Source organism: Cygnus olor, chromosome 7 (assembly GCF_009769625.2).
Source record: "Cygnus olor isolate bCygOlo1 chromosome 7, bCygOlo1.pri.v2, whole genome shotgun sequence".
NCBI classification, from domain to species: domain Eukaryota; kingdom Metazoa; phylum Chordata; class Aves; order Anseriformes; family Anatidae; genus Cygnus; species Cygnus olor.
In genome coordinates this window covers 13,499,833-13,515,237 of record NC_049175.1, presented here as the reverse complement: position 1 = coordinate 13,515,237, position 15,405 = coordinate 13,499,833, and the positions used below count along the sequence as shown (strand labels likewise).

Genomic DNA, 15,405 nt, shown 5'->3' with positions numbered 1-15,405 from the left:
AGCAGCGAGGCGCAGCGAGGGTTCAGTAGTTTTATTTCCAGCACCCACACTACGCGTACCGGGCCGGCCTCACCCCCCTCGGGTGCTGCGGGGGCGCAATCGGGGGGCTGGGGGGGGGGGAGGTGAGCCTCCCAGCCGCCCCCAGGCTCGACACACCGGGCAGCGGGGCCGGGGACAGGTCTAGGCGGCATAAATTAGAGGCAAGGTCTGCTCGTTGACACCAAAGCTAGGTTTCTGGGCTACTGGGCAGGGCGGCTCCGCTGGAGGAACACAGCTGGCTCAGCGTCCATCCCCGCTCCTTAGTTTTTGGGGTAATAGAACCACTTGTCCACTGTAAGGGGCAGAAAAAAGGGGAGGGGGGGTTAGTCCTCTGCCTCAGCACGAGCTCAGCACCAACCCCACCGGCACCGCCACACACCCGACAGGTTCTTGTGCAACCTGGAGGGCCTGCGGGTGCGCTGCTCTCCCCAGAGAAGTCACCTCACTCAGCTGGCCGCGGGGAGCAGCGCCGTGACTCAGCCACGGCCAGCTCAGGATCCCTCGCGCTCACCTGACTCAGGAAGGTAAGGCCACCTCACTTCTGAGTCACACCCCAAAACACAAGTCATGATTCCTTCCAAATCCTTTACAGCTCTAACTTCAATTCCTTTACAGCTTTGCCAGAGATGGGAGGACAGCTGTGTTCCCCCTCCTGCCCTACAGCCGCAGGCTCTCAATGCTGCCATGAGGTCGCCCTCGCCCTGGACATCTCGCACAGGAGGGCGAGGTGACAGCCGCCCCAGGATTTGTCCCACAGTTGTCATTTTCCTATGCGGTCGTGCCCCGCATGAGGGACAGGGTCCTGACACGTAGAAAGCCTCGCTACCAGCTCGCAGCTGCTGCTTGCTCCATGACAGAAATGCGATCGGCAGCAACTGCAGGACCGAACTCATGGCCACTTTCTGCCTCTCCCCTTCACGGAGATCAAGTGCTTCCCTTCCTCACCCCGCCTGCACTGACCATCCTGGTGAACCTGTTCCAGAGGAACTGATGAAAACCCTGCTGTCACTGCACTTCACTCCTCTGAAGTGCTCTTCTCCAAGGGTCTGCGACACATCAAACCTCTTCTGGAGCAAACTACAGCATGTCCAAGCTCCTGCTGGCTGCCCACGGAACCAGCCTCACGTATCGAAACTACGAAATGAAGCCACGACAGAAGTGACGGAGCATTCAAACAGCATCACAGACAAGCTAGGTCTGACAAGGTCCTTCATTTTTCCCACTGCTAGAGCCAAACCAAGCCACCAAACCCTCACTTCCCTACTGCTGATTCCTTTGAGGCAATCTCCAGCCTGCATCAGAACGTAGCGTGGGCTTTCCGACTTACCTTCTGGTGGGATGGGGTTGGCAGCTGTACAGGGTGGTGCCTGAAATGAGAAGTGGATTAGCAGGCAGCAACTGCTAACAGCTCAGCCTCCTGACTGGGGCTCGCCGGACACCACTTAGGGCTGCACAAATCTTTTTTGAGCACAGTTTAGGATCTGAGCTGCATAAATTAGCCTGTGGCAGGCAGCGAAGGACGAGTCCTGTCATCACACAGCCCCCCCTGCACGTGCCCGGCGTGCCGCTGGGGCTCTGCCCTGGGCGCGGGCGTTCGCCCCCCTCACGCTATGGGGCCGTCTGTTTCTGACCGCAACCAGCCACCGTCCGCAATGGTATCTGCAGCCTGCCTTCTGCTTCTTTTACTTAAACATACTACGTAAGGGTGGAAAAGAGATACAAAGGACTCTGGGGAAACTCCTCGGAAGAGCTTTCACCTGCTGTTTAAAAAACAGACAAGGGGCCCTGGCTGGTGACACGCTCCGCTAGCGCTCCACTTTCAAAAACTTCCAGCAATTCGGATACCAGAGGATACAAGCACTTAAAGCCAAGAGCTAAGCAGATGACCGTGACACAAGTCTACGGAGAGATTCTGGTTTCCAGTCACGTTTCCATGCTCTGAAGCAACACTTCTGTTCTGATTCTCCTGCCCCACTCCTCCAGCCACTTTTAAGTTGCCAACACTGGTAATTTCACAAGCCTCAGGAGATTCGGCTGAGCCCTGACTCAGGATAAGGGCATTCCTCTGGGAACCTCAAGTTTTCCACTGCAAAGGAGGCATGGTCCCCGGCTGCAGGTCTCTCAGAAATTAGGCTCTCTGATCTCACAGGGTGACCTGTGCTGTGAAGCTCTCAAAAGGCCAAATATTTAAATACTCTTTGAGCAGCTGACAGCCAAGCTGCAGGTCAGAAACGCAGCCCTTCACGCTGGATTGGATTCCTTCTCCCAGATGACTAAGGGCGAGGAGAAGCCTCTGGAAGAATGTCTGACTCGCTCCACATCCATCTTATTTAACCAGAAACAGATGCTGTGCTCAGTCATCCAAAACTTTCTAAGCATACAGGGTAAGGCTACTCTTACTGAGATGGCAGTTTACGGCCCCACACAAACCACACTGCCCTGCCACTGGCGCTAGGACGCCCGAATTGGTACTTACTGCATCCACAGTAGCTTTAGCACACTCTTGACTACAGCAGAAGGGACTGTCTGAGACCGTCAGGTTTGTGCTGGAAGGGAAAGGTCGCTCGTGAGAACGTGAAGGCCAAGCCTCCCCGCAGGAGTATCAGCCAACGGAATACCACGAATCGTTATCGGAGTTGCCCGGTTGCCTGCCGAGACGGCGAGCGGCTAACAGAGAGCGTGTCGAGTCAGGAAAGGAAGTTTCATTGGGGCTCACGGGGAAGGAGCGAGCACGGCAACCAGCGTTAACCTACCAGTTGATCTCTCCTCCGTCAGTTTTTTTAGCTATCAAAGCTTTCCAGTGTTCGTGAGTGCTTTTGATGACGTTCACTGCAAAATCCTGAAAACGAAGATGAGGACAAACGCAGTTAGGTGCGAGCACTCCACCGTTTTCCCCAGACTAGCAGTTACGTGGAGTAAGAGGCCAGTATTTACAGGCTGATTTTAGACAATACCTCCCAGAGTCAGAAACTAAGAGACTCTCTTGGAACACCTCTTGCATTACTTTGCCTTTCGTGAACAACAGCAACCTCCCAGCACACACCAGCTGAAACAACACGGATTTTACAGTAAGAAGTGATTTACTTCCAAGATGGGCGGGCGTGCCAAGGTCGCCCAGCTAGCCTGAAGCCAAGAGAAACTGAACGCAGATATTCTAGTCCTGGGCCACTGCTGCCTCACAAAAGCACCCCCGCCCCGCAGCTCCTCCCTCTGTTTGTCTGCAGCAGCCAGTTGGTCCCGACCAACCTGCCAGCTTTCCCCTGCTCTAGGCAAATGGCTCCAGTGCTGCTCATATCAACAGGAAGAGACACGCGGCTAATCTAGCTCTGCAACTATTTGAAAACCAGCCTGCTTCCAAGCAGATCACAGCTTTTTCCCTTAGAAGTAGTATATACCCGACTGCTAACAGGTCAGCTGGAGGCTGGAGCACAGGCGATCGTCCCAGCAGGAACACCAGCAGTAAATATCCTGGTCTGACGCAGCGCAAAGCCAACCAAAACACCGCAGCAACACGTGTGAGGAGCCTTGTCCCTGCTTTCTGCCTCGATTCCGGTTTCACCCAGTCTGAGGGGCAACGAGATGGCCCAGCCCAGCACCACGAGTTGAGGAGGGCTCCCGTTTGGGAGCAGTAAGTTACCTGACTAACACAGAGAATGAGTAGAGGCAAAGGAATTGTGCTGCTGAGGCAGAGCCCTTACTCAAAGGGCATGGGGAACACTCGGCCAGTGTTACAATTTAGGCCTGAACGAACGTTTTCACTCCCGCATTTGCCTCCCTTGGGCGCTGGCTTCGTTCCACTGCAGTCTATCGCACGTTGAAGCAAAGGGTGACATCGAGTGGCCTTTGCTCCAGAGCAGGAGCAAATAAACCCGGTGTTTTTCAGCCTGGTTCTGACAGACTGCCAGCCCTGAAGGCATCTCACGTGAATGTCATCTAGAAGCCAGACTGATAATATCCAACAGTAGCGGGGCGATAACCCTGTGCTTTCTCTCCCAGTATCCCTGCAAGCACCAGCCTGGAAACAAGCAGAAGGGGAGGCTGGAGCAGGAAGAACGAGGGCAGCTATATCCCCAGCCCTCAGCAACTACCCGTTCAAGTCCCCGTGCACCCAGAGCTCAGTTGTTGTGCAGGTCACAGTAATGCAGACACTGACCCTACCTTGTCTTTAAATTCACCATTAAAAGCAAACTGGTTTTCTGGCTTTCCGTCGGGTACTTTGTATCTTCTGAACCAGTCCACTGTAGCTTCCAAGTACCCAGGCTTCATCCTTCTGACATCATGGATATCTAGGCAGGGAGAAAAGGTTTGTGACCCAGATCCAACAGCACAAGTCACTCCGCTACCGCCCTGCTCTTTCGAGCTGCCCCTCCTCACAGAGCTTCGGCGACATCCTGGACAGGTTGCAGGACAGACAGAAAGCGGATGCCTGCACGTGGAGAGGGAAGTTGGTGTCTCAGCTTCAGAACAAAGCCCGGCTTCCCCCAGGAGCACAGACACATTTACACAGCTTTGATGAGACTTGCTGAGCAACCCCCCCTTCCTTCCACTCGGAGGGCAGGCTGAACAGCCAGCCTTTTCTTCGAGATACCATGCCGTGCAAAGGTCTCCTAACCTGTGATAAACGGCGGTGTATCGCTTTGCTACAGGATGATAACGTCCTGTTCTGCTTTCGCAGCCAGTATCGCATCTGATAAGCACGGTGACAGAGCAGGAGCAAGTCCATATCCTGCCCTGAAAGCTTCCTGCAGGCACCCAGTGGCGAAGGGGTAGGGCCAGCCCTGCTCCTCCCTCCTGCCACCTACCATTATAGTTGCCTGCCTCAGGGTCTTCAACGTTGATAGCGATTATCTTCCAGTCTGTCTCGCCCTCATCGATCAGTGCCAGCGTGCCCAGCACCTTCACTTTGATTACCTCCCCTCGAGAGCAGACCTGCGAGGACAGAAGACTTCTTGTCAGCGCCCACACGTCCAAGAACATGCAACAGGAGGCAGCGCAAGCTGTCAGTTCAGCAGGCAGCCCTGTACCACAAATCTGCTGTCGCTTATCAGCGGTTCGCAAGCCTCGGCTCACAAGGCTTTCGCTCTAAGATCTCATCAACCATCTCCAAAGACAAGGGAGGAAGCATTACATTCTTAAGATGCAGGAGATAAGAACCGAATAACACCTCTGAACAATGGGCTCCAGAGCCGTTAACCACATTTACCTTCAGAATGCATTACCTTACTTCCAATTTCGCACACATCGATCGGATCGTTATCTCCGCAGCAGCCAGTACCTTCATCCTTGTGACCTGGGTCTTCCCAAGTCTGCAGAAACAAAGCAAAAACCACATACTGAATGTGTTTGAAGAAGAAACAAAAGGCAGGTTTATTTCACACAAGCAATCGCCTGGAAGATACAGATGATGACCCACTTCACACTTGCTTTCAGGGCTAATGGTCGCGCTATGGTTTTACACTTGCCTGCAAACGCAGCTTAAATCCAAGTCAAAGTTCTTACCTTGCCAGGGGCAAACCGGTCCCTCCCACTGACAAACCTTCTTTCAACAACTTTTCAGACTTCCTCCTCAGCTAAACAGCCGCATAAAGGTGAAGCTCACATCTAGGAAGAATACTCACTGTTTTGGCTGCCTGCCTGCTCCTCTCCCTATTCATTCCTTAACGGAAGTTTCCTGAACTCCAGATAGCAGCCCAACAGAGGTGGAAGACAGATAGGGTGTATTGCTTCCTTTTGGTCAAAGGATTAAAGAACACTGTTACACCAGAGCAGAAATGGGAACCTGGGGTCACATACTCTACACCGCTTCGCGTCCTACTGCCTCTCACCTGAAGCTGTGAGCGCTCGCAGCTTGGAAGACAGGGCTCCAGAAGGTATTGGAGCCATGCCTCCGGAATTAACAGCTGCTTACAACACGCTTCTGATCAGGAGAGAAAGGACTTAGGGTCCACTCTCACCATAAGGAGCACCTACCTCTAAGGTTGCTCAGACAGAGAAAAAGGAACGCTCTTCCCAAATCCCTGCGTGCCAGGACATGACTGTGACAGTCAAGACCTCGTGCTGCAGCGAGAGCATTCAGGTCACTGGGACGCGTGGCACTGAAGGACTCTCCACAATCTCTATCACACATCTCTGCGAGGCAGCTGTAAGCTCAGCCCCTTTCCCCTGAAGCACAGATTTCTTTGGGCCACTAACACATGACCGGCCAAAGGGTTCAAATGCTACAATTCCACACAAGTAGTGCTCAGATTTCCACTGCCTCAGGGCTGCACACCTAGATCCTGGATCGTTGGCTTAAAACTAGGTCCTAAAGCTTTACCGGGCAGGGAAGGGAGCACGTGGCACTGCCAGATGCCCTTTGTGAGCCTTCTGCCTGCTTGTCCTCTCTTTTTCCAACAGCTTGTTTACAGCACCAGCTACAAGCCTCTCCCTGGAGATTTCTACCTGCAAACATCACTGCTTTCTTAACAGGTCCCCTTTGTTGGCAAGGCTACAGGTGCAGTTGCAAATGTATGAGTTGCAGCTCAGACTTTCAGCTGGCAGGGGTCAGAGGCACACACGCAGACACAAGGAACAGCGAGGAACAGCGACAAGGCACAGTACCTGCGGGAGAGCACCGTAATTCCAGATGTAGCCCTTATGGGGAAACACGTTGGCTACGTAGCGCAGTTTTCCTTTCTTCACATCTTGCTTAATTGGGTTTAAGGGGTCCTTTGTCGCAATCTGAAAGAGAAGTTACATCAGGCTCTCTACTTTGCTCTCGAGGAAAACGGCAGTGATTTTTTCCAGGAAGCTGGCTGCTAACTGACAGGCCGGGGAGCCAGGAGCTGACACCGGGGCCAACACGAGCACTGGACAACCCCGTTTCCTGTTGCATCCCCTGGGTACAGATTTCAGCAGGCTTACCGACGTCAGAACCAGGCACAGGGGTGAGACCGGTTACACGCCGCTTTAAGCAGGAGCCACAGAAGAATACTAAGTGATTACAACTCCTGCAAGACTTCAGCCTTTAGCATTAGGCAAATATTTACACGGAAAGTCAGAATTGCGTCTAGAGAACCTCCCTGACACGAACTCTGCAGGAAGGCAGGTTTTGAAAGGCCTTATTTATCGGGACTCAATCACTGTCTTTACAAAGCCACCGATGCTAGACTGTTCTTCAGGAGGCAGGAGGGAGGAGAGAAGCAGCAAAGCCCAAGATTATTCACAGACTAGTCAGCTGAAGCACTTCGGGCAGGAATGGTAGTAATAAGTTACCTCCATTTTAGCGTTTGTCCATCGAGGTATTTCCACAACCATGTTGAACACATTCTGAAAAAAGCAAAACATCAGTGAATGGGGAGGAACCTCAATACCACACCATACCAGAGCAGACACGGAAGCACGAACACTAGGAAGACTGCGAGAAAACCAGAACTTTTTGCTTTTTTTTTTTCCCCCCCAGTGCCAATTCTGAAACACCTGACAGAAGTCCCACAGTCTAAGTCAGTCACGTGTCATCACTCAGATTTTAGTCCCATGAGGTTAAGCTAGATTGCAAGCTTTCTGCACGCTTTCCACCAGGTGCCACCTGAGAACATGCCCGTCATCTTTTCACAGAACAGCGAGCTGGAGTGAACTGATGCCAGCTGCATAAACAACACCGGGTGAGACAAGGTGAGGTTTTAGGCATAATCATTAAATAGGAGGCATGTAGCTCCTACAGCAAGAGCCACCCTGACCATTTAGAGCAGGAGATGCCTGCAGTAGCCATGTCCTTAGTAATACTTGTACCTACCTAACATCCCAAATGACTGAGAGCTTTCCTCCCCATTATTTGTCCCCACACCTGGCAGGACCTCACTTATGGGTAACCCCTGACTCCAGCTGGGCCCGGAGGACCAGGGCTCTTCCACACTTGCATCTTAATGAGCACTACTGGAGGAGATTATGGCCTTTAATAAAAAGTCAGACCTTGCTCCCCAGCACCCGCCAGGTTTCTAATCCCCAGGGTAAGCAGCATTAGCATTGCAAAGGTAACATGGGGCATGCTAAAACCCTTGCACCTGTATTGCACCACAAATAGATTGCTACCGTGCAACGAGCGCTGTTACATCACGCGCCTCCCTAATGAGTTTATTGCATCCTCTTAATTGGGGGGGGCACTGCTCATTTGCAATTTAAACGGAAAAGGATATATGTTATTTTTACTTATAGGTAAGTGGAGGAAGGGAAGGAGATGACCACAAATGGCTGGGCAGGGCAGGAGGGATGACTTAGGGGCACGTCTCAGCTCCGCTCGCCATCCCCCAGCTGCAGCGCCCCGTGTGCCAGACATGGCTCGGCCCCGGACACCCAACAAGCGGCCAAGGTCGCTCCTTGGGACCGGACGCACAGGTACAGATGAGGTCAGCACATCCCAGCCTGAAGCTGAAAAAACTCCCTGCGATAATCCGCTCAGTGCCAGAAGTCTAAGGATAAAGATCAAGGCACCAGACACGCAGCAAGGTAGCCTTGCGCTCCGAGCTGGGCTCCCTACTGCAGCTAACGAACCTGCTAAGTAACAAGTAAAATCTCTGCAGAGCATTCCAGCTACAGAAAGAACGAGCTCTAGCGTGATCAGTTGTGCAATTTCAGCTCGCTTCTCTCTCAATGACTTGGCACCGAGGCGCTGGCGAGCAGCACGCTGTGCCTGAAGGCGCAGCAATCGTCCCCTTCTGCGTGTTAATTATTACCAGGCCACCAAAACCCTTCTCACCCGGTGCTTGCTCCCCAGCTCTATCCTACAAGCGTCTGCAACTTGTAATACCACCTGAATGTTCCCTTCTGAGTTACCTTTTGGATGCCTCCTTTACCAACTAGCTGCAGAAAGTGTTTCGCCTCCCTCCTTGACCACAATTCTTTTTCCTTTTGCTGGCCGCGGGCAGCAAACAAGGGCCTGGTGGCTCTCCCTCCTTCCCCTCAGCAGCCCGTGTTACACCCATTTTCCCCATGAGAGCGATTCTCAGTACTGGCCTGGGCAGGACAGCGGCCAGCAGCTTGACTCAGAGATCAGCCTAATTGGCTGCACATCATTAGGTCACTCGCTCTTTGTGCCCTCTCTACACCCACCCAAACAGGGCCCTCAGACAAGGCAGAGGTACCACACGTAAGCGTGCTCCCCTACGACTTGCCCTACCTTATAAAAAGAAAAGAAATTCAAAGCAGGGAATGGCAAAGAGGATGAGAAAACCTCAGGAAGGATTCACACTGGGATTCAAGACCTCACCCACGTATTGCAGTGTGCAAGAACACAGGAAAACTACTCTTTAACCTGTACGTGGGGCTCTCCAGCGTGTCCTTTTCAGCATCCAAACCCACGCTGTTTCTCAAGCTGCGTGGCTTTTTAGTACTTGTTAAAAGAATGAGCAAGCTACAGAGGTGAGGAGCGCGAGTTATCCCTGGAAAAACGCTGAGAGCAGACCACAGAACTGAGCTGCTTCGGTTTTTCGGGCAGCGGTCTCGAAGAGCCTGACGCGACTAACCGCTGGCAGGGCGCAAACAGCACGTGGCAGGCGAGCCGCTCCTCCTGAGGTCCTGGGGTGCAGCCACAGCCACAGCTTCGCATCCTCGCCTGGCACTGGGCAGGTTACGGGCACAAAAACGACCTTACAGCGGTTAGAACCCGCGCGTGATGCACACCCTCTGCCCGTAGCACACACCTACGTGGGTCCAGGTGTTCAGCTGCGTGGAAACCACAGCCGGGGTGGCTCAGTATCACCTGGTGGGCAGGAACACGGGGGGGGGGTGTGACACGACCCCTGGCTCCCTCCCAACGCCCCCCTGGAGCCGGACACCGCCAAACCCCGTCCCCCCCGGGCCCAGGGGCCCGGCCCCGCTCACCTCGCCGCCGCCGTCGCGCAGGGGGATGTCGTGGAAGGGGGAGACGTACCGCCCGGCTGCGTCCTCTGCAAGGCAAGTGGAGCGCCTCAGCACCGGGCCCGGACCAGGCCTCGGGCCTTAGGGGGGGCTTAGGGGGGGCTTAGGGGGGTCTCAGGGGGGCCGGGGGGGGTCCCCCGGGAGCACCCCCCGGCTCGGGGCGGCCCGGGAGGGTATGGGGGGATGCGGGGAGGGCGTGCAGGGGGCACTCACTGAGGAACAGGCGGTACCCGGCGCTGTGCGGAGCGCCGCGCTCCTCCGCGCTGTACCCGGCCATGGCTCCCCTCACACGCCTCCCCGCGCCGCCGCTCTGCGCATGCGCCGCTCGCCTCAGCGCCGTGCCGCCCGCTGCGCATGCGCGGCCCGCATAGGCGCAGGGGTGAGCAGCCCCCGCCCCGCCCCGCCCCGCCCGCTGCGGGGAGTGACGTGGCGCCGGGTGACGTGCGGGGGGTGACGTGTGCAGGGGGCGGGAGGGGGGCGCTGAGGGGAAGGGGGCGGCGCAGCATGGGAGCCTCAGCGTGGGCTGGTCCGCCCGTGTCCACCAAGGTCACCACAGCATGGCATGGTCCACCAAGGTCACCGCAGTACGGGGTGGCGTGGTCCACCAAGCCCACCACAACATGGGGTGACATGGTCCACCAAGGTCACCACAGCGTGGCATGGCACCACATGGCCACAACAGCCTGAGGTGGCGAGGTCCACCAAGGCCACCACGGCATGGCATGGCACCACATGGCCACAACAATCTGGGGTGGCATGGTCCATCAAGACCACCACCACATCATGGCATTGTCCACCAGGGCCACCACAGCATGGCGTGGTCCAGCATGGCCACAACAGCATGGGGTGACACGGTCCACCAAGGCCACCACGGTGTGGCATGGTTCACCATGGCCACCACAGCATGGCATGGTTCGCGAAGGCCACCACATCATGGAATGGTCCACCAAGGTCACCACAGCATGGGGTGGCACGGTCCACCAAGCCCATCACAGCATGGCACAACATAGCCTCAACAGCATGGGTTGACATGGGCCACCAGGGCCACCACAGCATAGGGTGGCATGGTCCACCAAGGCCACCACAGCATGGCGTGGTCCACCAAGGCTGCCACAGTGTTGTGTGGTCCAACGAGGCCACCTCAGCATGGGATGGCATGGTCCAGCAAGATACGGCATCACATGGCGTCAACAGCATGGCATGGTTTCTCCTGGCATGGCCCAGTGTGGCACGGCCACTCTCATGCACCTTTCCCCCACTGCTGTGCCCCCACGATGGCAGACAGGGACTGGGTAAAGGGGGGACACCAGTGGGACTCAGGGACATGGCATCAGCAAGACGTGCATTTATTTCAATCCTCATTCCTCCCTACAACAAGCCCTTGGGTCAGAAGTTCATGCCCCATATCAAGGCCACCAAACCACGACAATATGGGGGTTCCTCCCTACCACAGTGTCATGCATGAGGTCCCCACCGCGCCCCGCGGTGACCAGGCACGGTGGTAGCCGTGGCTGCTCAGCCGTCCCAAGCGGGGACGCCGGTTCGGCGAGGCGCCAGGGGCCCCGATTCGGAGTGAGGGGGCGAGTCGCTGGCCCGGGCCAGGGTGAAGACACGGTTGCGGGTGCCGTAGGGCCCGCGGTGGCGCCGGCGCGGTGGCGAGCAGAAAGGGGCCCTGAAAGCCTCCTGGAAGCCCCGGCGGAAGTTCTCGTTGAAGTAGCCATAGATGATGGGGTTGGCGCTGCTGTTGAAGAAGGCCAGCCAGTGGGCGAAGGGGAAGATGTAGATGGCGACCAGGCGGAGCTGGCGCTCGCTGAGGCACCCGTAGTCCATCAGCAGCATCAGCGTCCAGAGGGGCAGCCAGGAGAGGGTGAAGAAGAGGGCCATGATGATAAGCATGTTGATGACCTTCGCCTTCTTGCGAGACACCTTCCTCCCCTCAGGCTCCTCGGGCCGGGCGCCGTGAGCGGGCGCTGCCGACTTGAAGAGCTTGAAGGCGATGCGGGTGTACATGACGACGATGAGGGCCAGAGGGGCCACGTAGATGTGGGAGAACAGGACGGTGGTGTAGATCCTCCTCATCCCTGTCTCAGGCCAGGCCTCCCAGCAGGAGTAGAGGGGGTAGGAGTTGTTGTAGGTGTCCACCATGAAGTGGTGCTCCTCCCTGGTGACGGTCAGGGTGATGGCGGAGGGGCACATGATGAGCAGGGCCAGCACCCAGATGACAGCGATGGTCACCAGGGCTTTCCTCAGCGTCAGCTTCTGCCGGAAGGGGTGGACGATGCAGCGAAACCTGCGGGGTTGGTAGGACCTCCTTGTAGGACCCCAAGGAGGTGGCCAAAAGCATGATCACGGCTTTGACCTGGGTTTCATGTTCACCATCGCCACACCTTTGTGGGCACTTTGGGAGGTGAAGGAGAGCGGGGTTGTGGTGCTGCATGGGCTCCAAGCTCGGGATGAGGGCTGTGCCCGTGATGGGACATCCCTGGGGAAGGAAGGTGGCCAGCACCCAGTGGTGGGAGGGGAGGGTTTCATGCAGCGGGAGGTCTCCTTAGCCTTGGGAGGTCTTTGCAGCCTTGGGTTACCCCAACACGGTGCAGGCTGAGGTCTCAGGAGCCCCCCATCCCAACATACCTCTCCACGGCGATGGCCACCAGCGTGAAGACCGAGGCCGAGACAGACATGCCCTGCACCAGGCCGCTCATTTTGCACATGGTGTTGTCAAAGGGCCACCCTGCAAGCACAGAGGAAGCTTTGGGGGTGGTGGGCTGGCCCACGTCCCCACGTCATCCCCTACCTCATCACCCCTGAGGATGAACACATTCGGCTCAGCCGTGTCCATCAGCAACTCCCTCTAGATGTCCCCATCCACCGTGTGATGCTAAATCCTGGTCCTAAGCAGGGGAGCTGTATTTTTCACTTGTTATTCGTACAGAGATGGCCTTTAGCAGTACAGATATTAAAAAAAATGTTTAAAAAGATTTGTATTACACTTTTCAGAAGGTTATCGAGCAAGGTGACATCATAAATACTTTCCCTTGCCCTTTCTCCTGCATTTCTGCAGGACTCCAGCTATTATCAGAGGGACCAGCCTTTGGGTTCTTGATCTGCAAGGGCTTTAATTTGCTTCCCCCGTTAAGGTATCTGCAGGTGTTGCATGGCACTGGGTAAGCACAGCACTGGAGCAGGAACACGGGTGATATCATGGGGCTACAAAGCCACCGAAACCCTTTTTATCTTCAAAATACGGTGTGGTGGAAAAACGCCTGTGGCCTGTTGGAAGCTGGAGGATGCAACATCCTCCCTTGGCTGGGCACGGGGCCGCAATCACTAAATTGCAGGTGGTAATAAATACAGAAATATTCTGCCCCTGGTTGTGGCCCATGCCACTCAAGATGATGGAAAGCAACGTTATGGCTTCGAACCTCCATCAGACATGGCCCACCACCCACCCTCCTCGCCTCAGCACAAAAGATGTGCAGGAGTCTCGGAGGTGGCCTCCTAGGGAGGGTGAGGAGAAGGCTCATGGTGTCTCCCACCACTTGCCCATCACACCATCACACTATCCGCTGCCCTGCTGCCTCACCCGTGATGAGGTTGTCCACCAAGGTGGTGGGCATGCAGAAGATGCCCACCAGCAGGTCGCTGATGGCCAGGTTGAGGATGAACATGTTGGTGACCGTCCGCATCTGGCGGTTCTTCACCACGATGAAGCACACCAGGATGTTGCCTATCATGCACATGAGGAAGATGAAGGTGTAGGCCAGGATGAACATCGCAGCCACGGGCGAGGAGTGCTGGTAGTACGCCAGGAAGGTGTAGTTCTCCTTCAGGAGGTGGCTCTCGCTGGTGTTGGCCCAGCTGCCATTGGAAGGGTCTGAGGAAGGGACAGCAGAAAAATGAAGGTGGAAAGGGATGAAGCGATCCTTTCCTTCTTTTCCCAGTTGCCCTGGAAGGTGGGGAGATGCCCTCAGACGTGGGGAATCCCAGCCGTGTCACCGCTTCCAGCTCATGGGGCTGGGCCAGCAGGTGGGTTGGCTCCGCGGTGTGGATGTTCCTCAAAGCTCAGAATGAATTTTTGATGTACAGTTAAAAGGAACCCAGCGGGCATCTTGTTCTTGTGGTGTTTTTTCTAAGGGATCACACAAGGAAAGCAGGGCATGGGGAGAAGTCCATCTCCTGACACACTGCAACACTCAGACCACGCAGGAGATGCATCAATGTGGTCTCCAGTCCAGTTGGTCCGTGAGCATCCCCGGTGTCCAGGAAAGAGGAGCCCCTGCACTCTCCTCACATACCCAGCATTAATTATACGTAATTATGATAATTACCTGGGACCAGGGGAGCTCCTGGTGGACGGGGGACATCGTTCTGCCGCTGCAGACCTACCGGGGGAGCAGGTCTGCGCACCGGCCCCCGGCAGGGATAGGGGGGATGCTGGGCAGGGGGGGACTCACCCTGTGCAGACACAGGCTGTGATTTTAAGGCAGGAAAAGGGAAATTTTGGACCGGGCAGTCACAGAGCCCGCAGCAGCATCGCCCGACACCTTTATTAAGCCCGAAACTTTGCCTGACTTTATCTCCCTGGGCTGCAATTTCTTGCAGCAGTGCCGGGTGAGAAACCAGAGGATGCTCCGGGAGGAGGGAGCAGGAGGAAGGGGTGAGAAAAAACAGCCCCTCTGCTCCGAGCTGGATGGGGACGCGTCCTCCTCTTCGCCGGGGATATCTCGGTGGCGGGGACTTCCCCGGGTCGGTGGGGAAGGAAAAACCGCAATAAGGGAGGGGAACGAAACCTCCGCCTCGCTACTCACCCCCGCCGGGCTCCGGGTTCCGCAGCGCCTGCATGGGGCCGGGGGGCTCCAGCTCTCCTCCGGCCGGGGGTCCCCACCGCCGAGCATCGCTCCCGTGCCACCGTCACCGCCGTCTGCGGATGCGGCAGCGGCTGGGGGGGCGGAGGGGGGGGCATCCTCCCATCGCCATGGATACCGGGGTACCCACGGGCGGCTCGGCGGGGATGGAGCCGGAGCAGCTTTGCAGATGTTGTCACCTGGGGGGCTGGGGTCTCCCCCTGTGCCCCCTCCCCAGTTCTCCTGCCACGGGGCGTTAGGGCACGGCGAGTCCACGGGGCAAATATTGTCCCCCTGCGGCGGGGGCAGCCCAGGTGTGGGTGGCCCCCAGAGAACCCCCAGCCCGGATACATCTTGAGCCCCCCTGGTGCGTGTGCTCCTTGCGCAGGGAGGCAGGGAAAGCTGTGTCCCAGCGGGACGGGGACGGGGCCACCTCCTGACATCTGGGGGCTGAAGGTCCTCCTAACGCCCTGTGTCCCCCCCCTGCATCTTTGCAGCCCCCCGGCATCCTCCTGGCTCTGCAGACGCCAGGGCATGGGAAGACCTCCGGACACCACAGTGCACACGTGTGTCCATCACAAGGGCTCCGTGGAGGCCCTTCACTATGTCCCCAGCCCCACGGGGACCC

General features: G+C 56.4%; 2 protein-coding genes across 2 annotated transcripts; both read right to left on the bottom strand.

The window, feature by feature from the left end:
- Positions 1-16: 16 nt before the first annotated feature.
- PPA1 (inorganic pyrophosphatase 1) lies at positions 17-10,304 on the bottom strand. Its single transcript, XM_040564391.1, has 11 exons — positions 10,147-10,304; positions 9,898-9,962; positions 7,294-7,347; positions 6,640-6,759; positions 5,259-5,345; positions 4,842-4,968; positions 4,198-4,325; positions 2,793-2,878; positions 2,516-2,585; positions 1,367-1,406; positions 17-331 (listed from the first exon to the last, which is right to left on the bottom strand). Exons 1-11 carry the CDS (start codon positions 10,208-10,210, stop codon positions 300-302), a joined length of 873 nt encoding a protein of 290 aa, XP_040420325.1. The 5' UTR covers positions 10,211-10,304; the 3' UTR covers positions 17-299.
- Positions 10,305-11,258: 954 nt separating this feature from the next.
- On the bottom strand, positions 11,259-15,290 carry NPFFR1 (neuropeptide FF receptor 1). The gene is made up of 4 exons (XM_040564389.1): positions 14,742-15,290; positions 13,517-13,807; positions 12,565-12,664; positions 11,259-12,223 (listed from the first exon to the last, which is right to left on the bottom strand). The coding sequence occupies exons 1-4, from the start codon at positions 14,773-14,775 to the stop codon at positions 11,449-11,451; spliced, it is 1,200 nt and encodes a 399-aa protein (XP_040420323.1). The 5' UTR covers positions 14,776-15,290; the 3' UTR covers positions 11,259-11,448.
- Between the last annotated feature and the right edge of the window lie 115 nt (positions 15,291-15,405).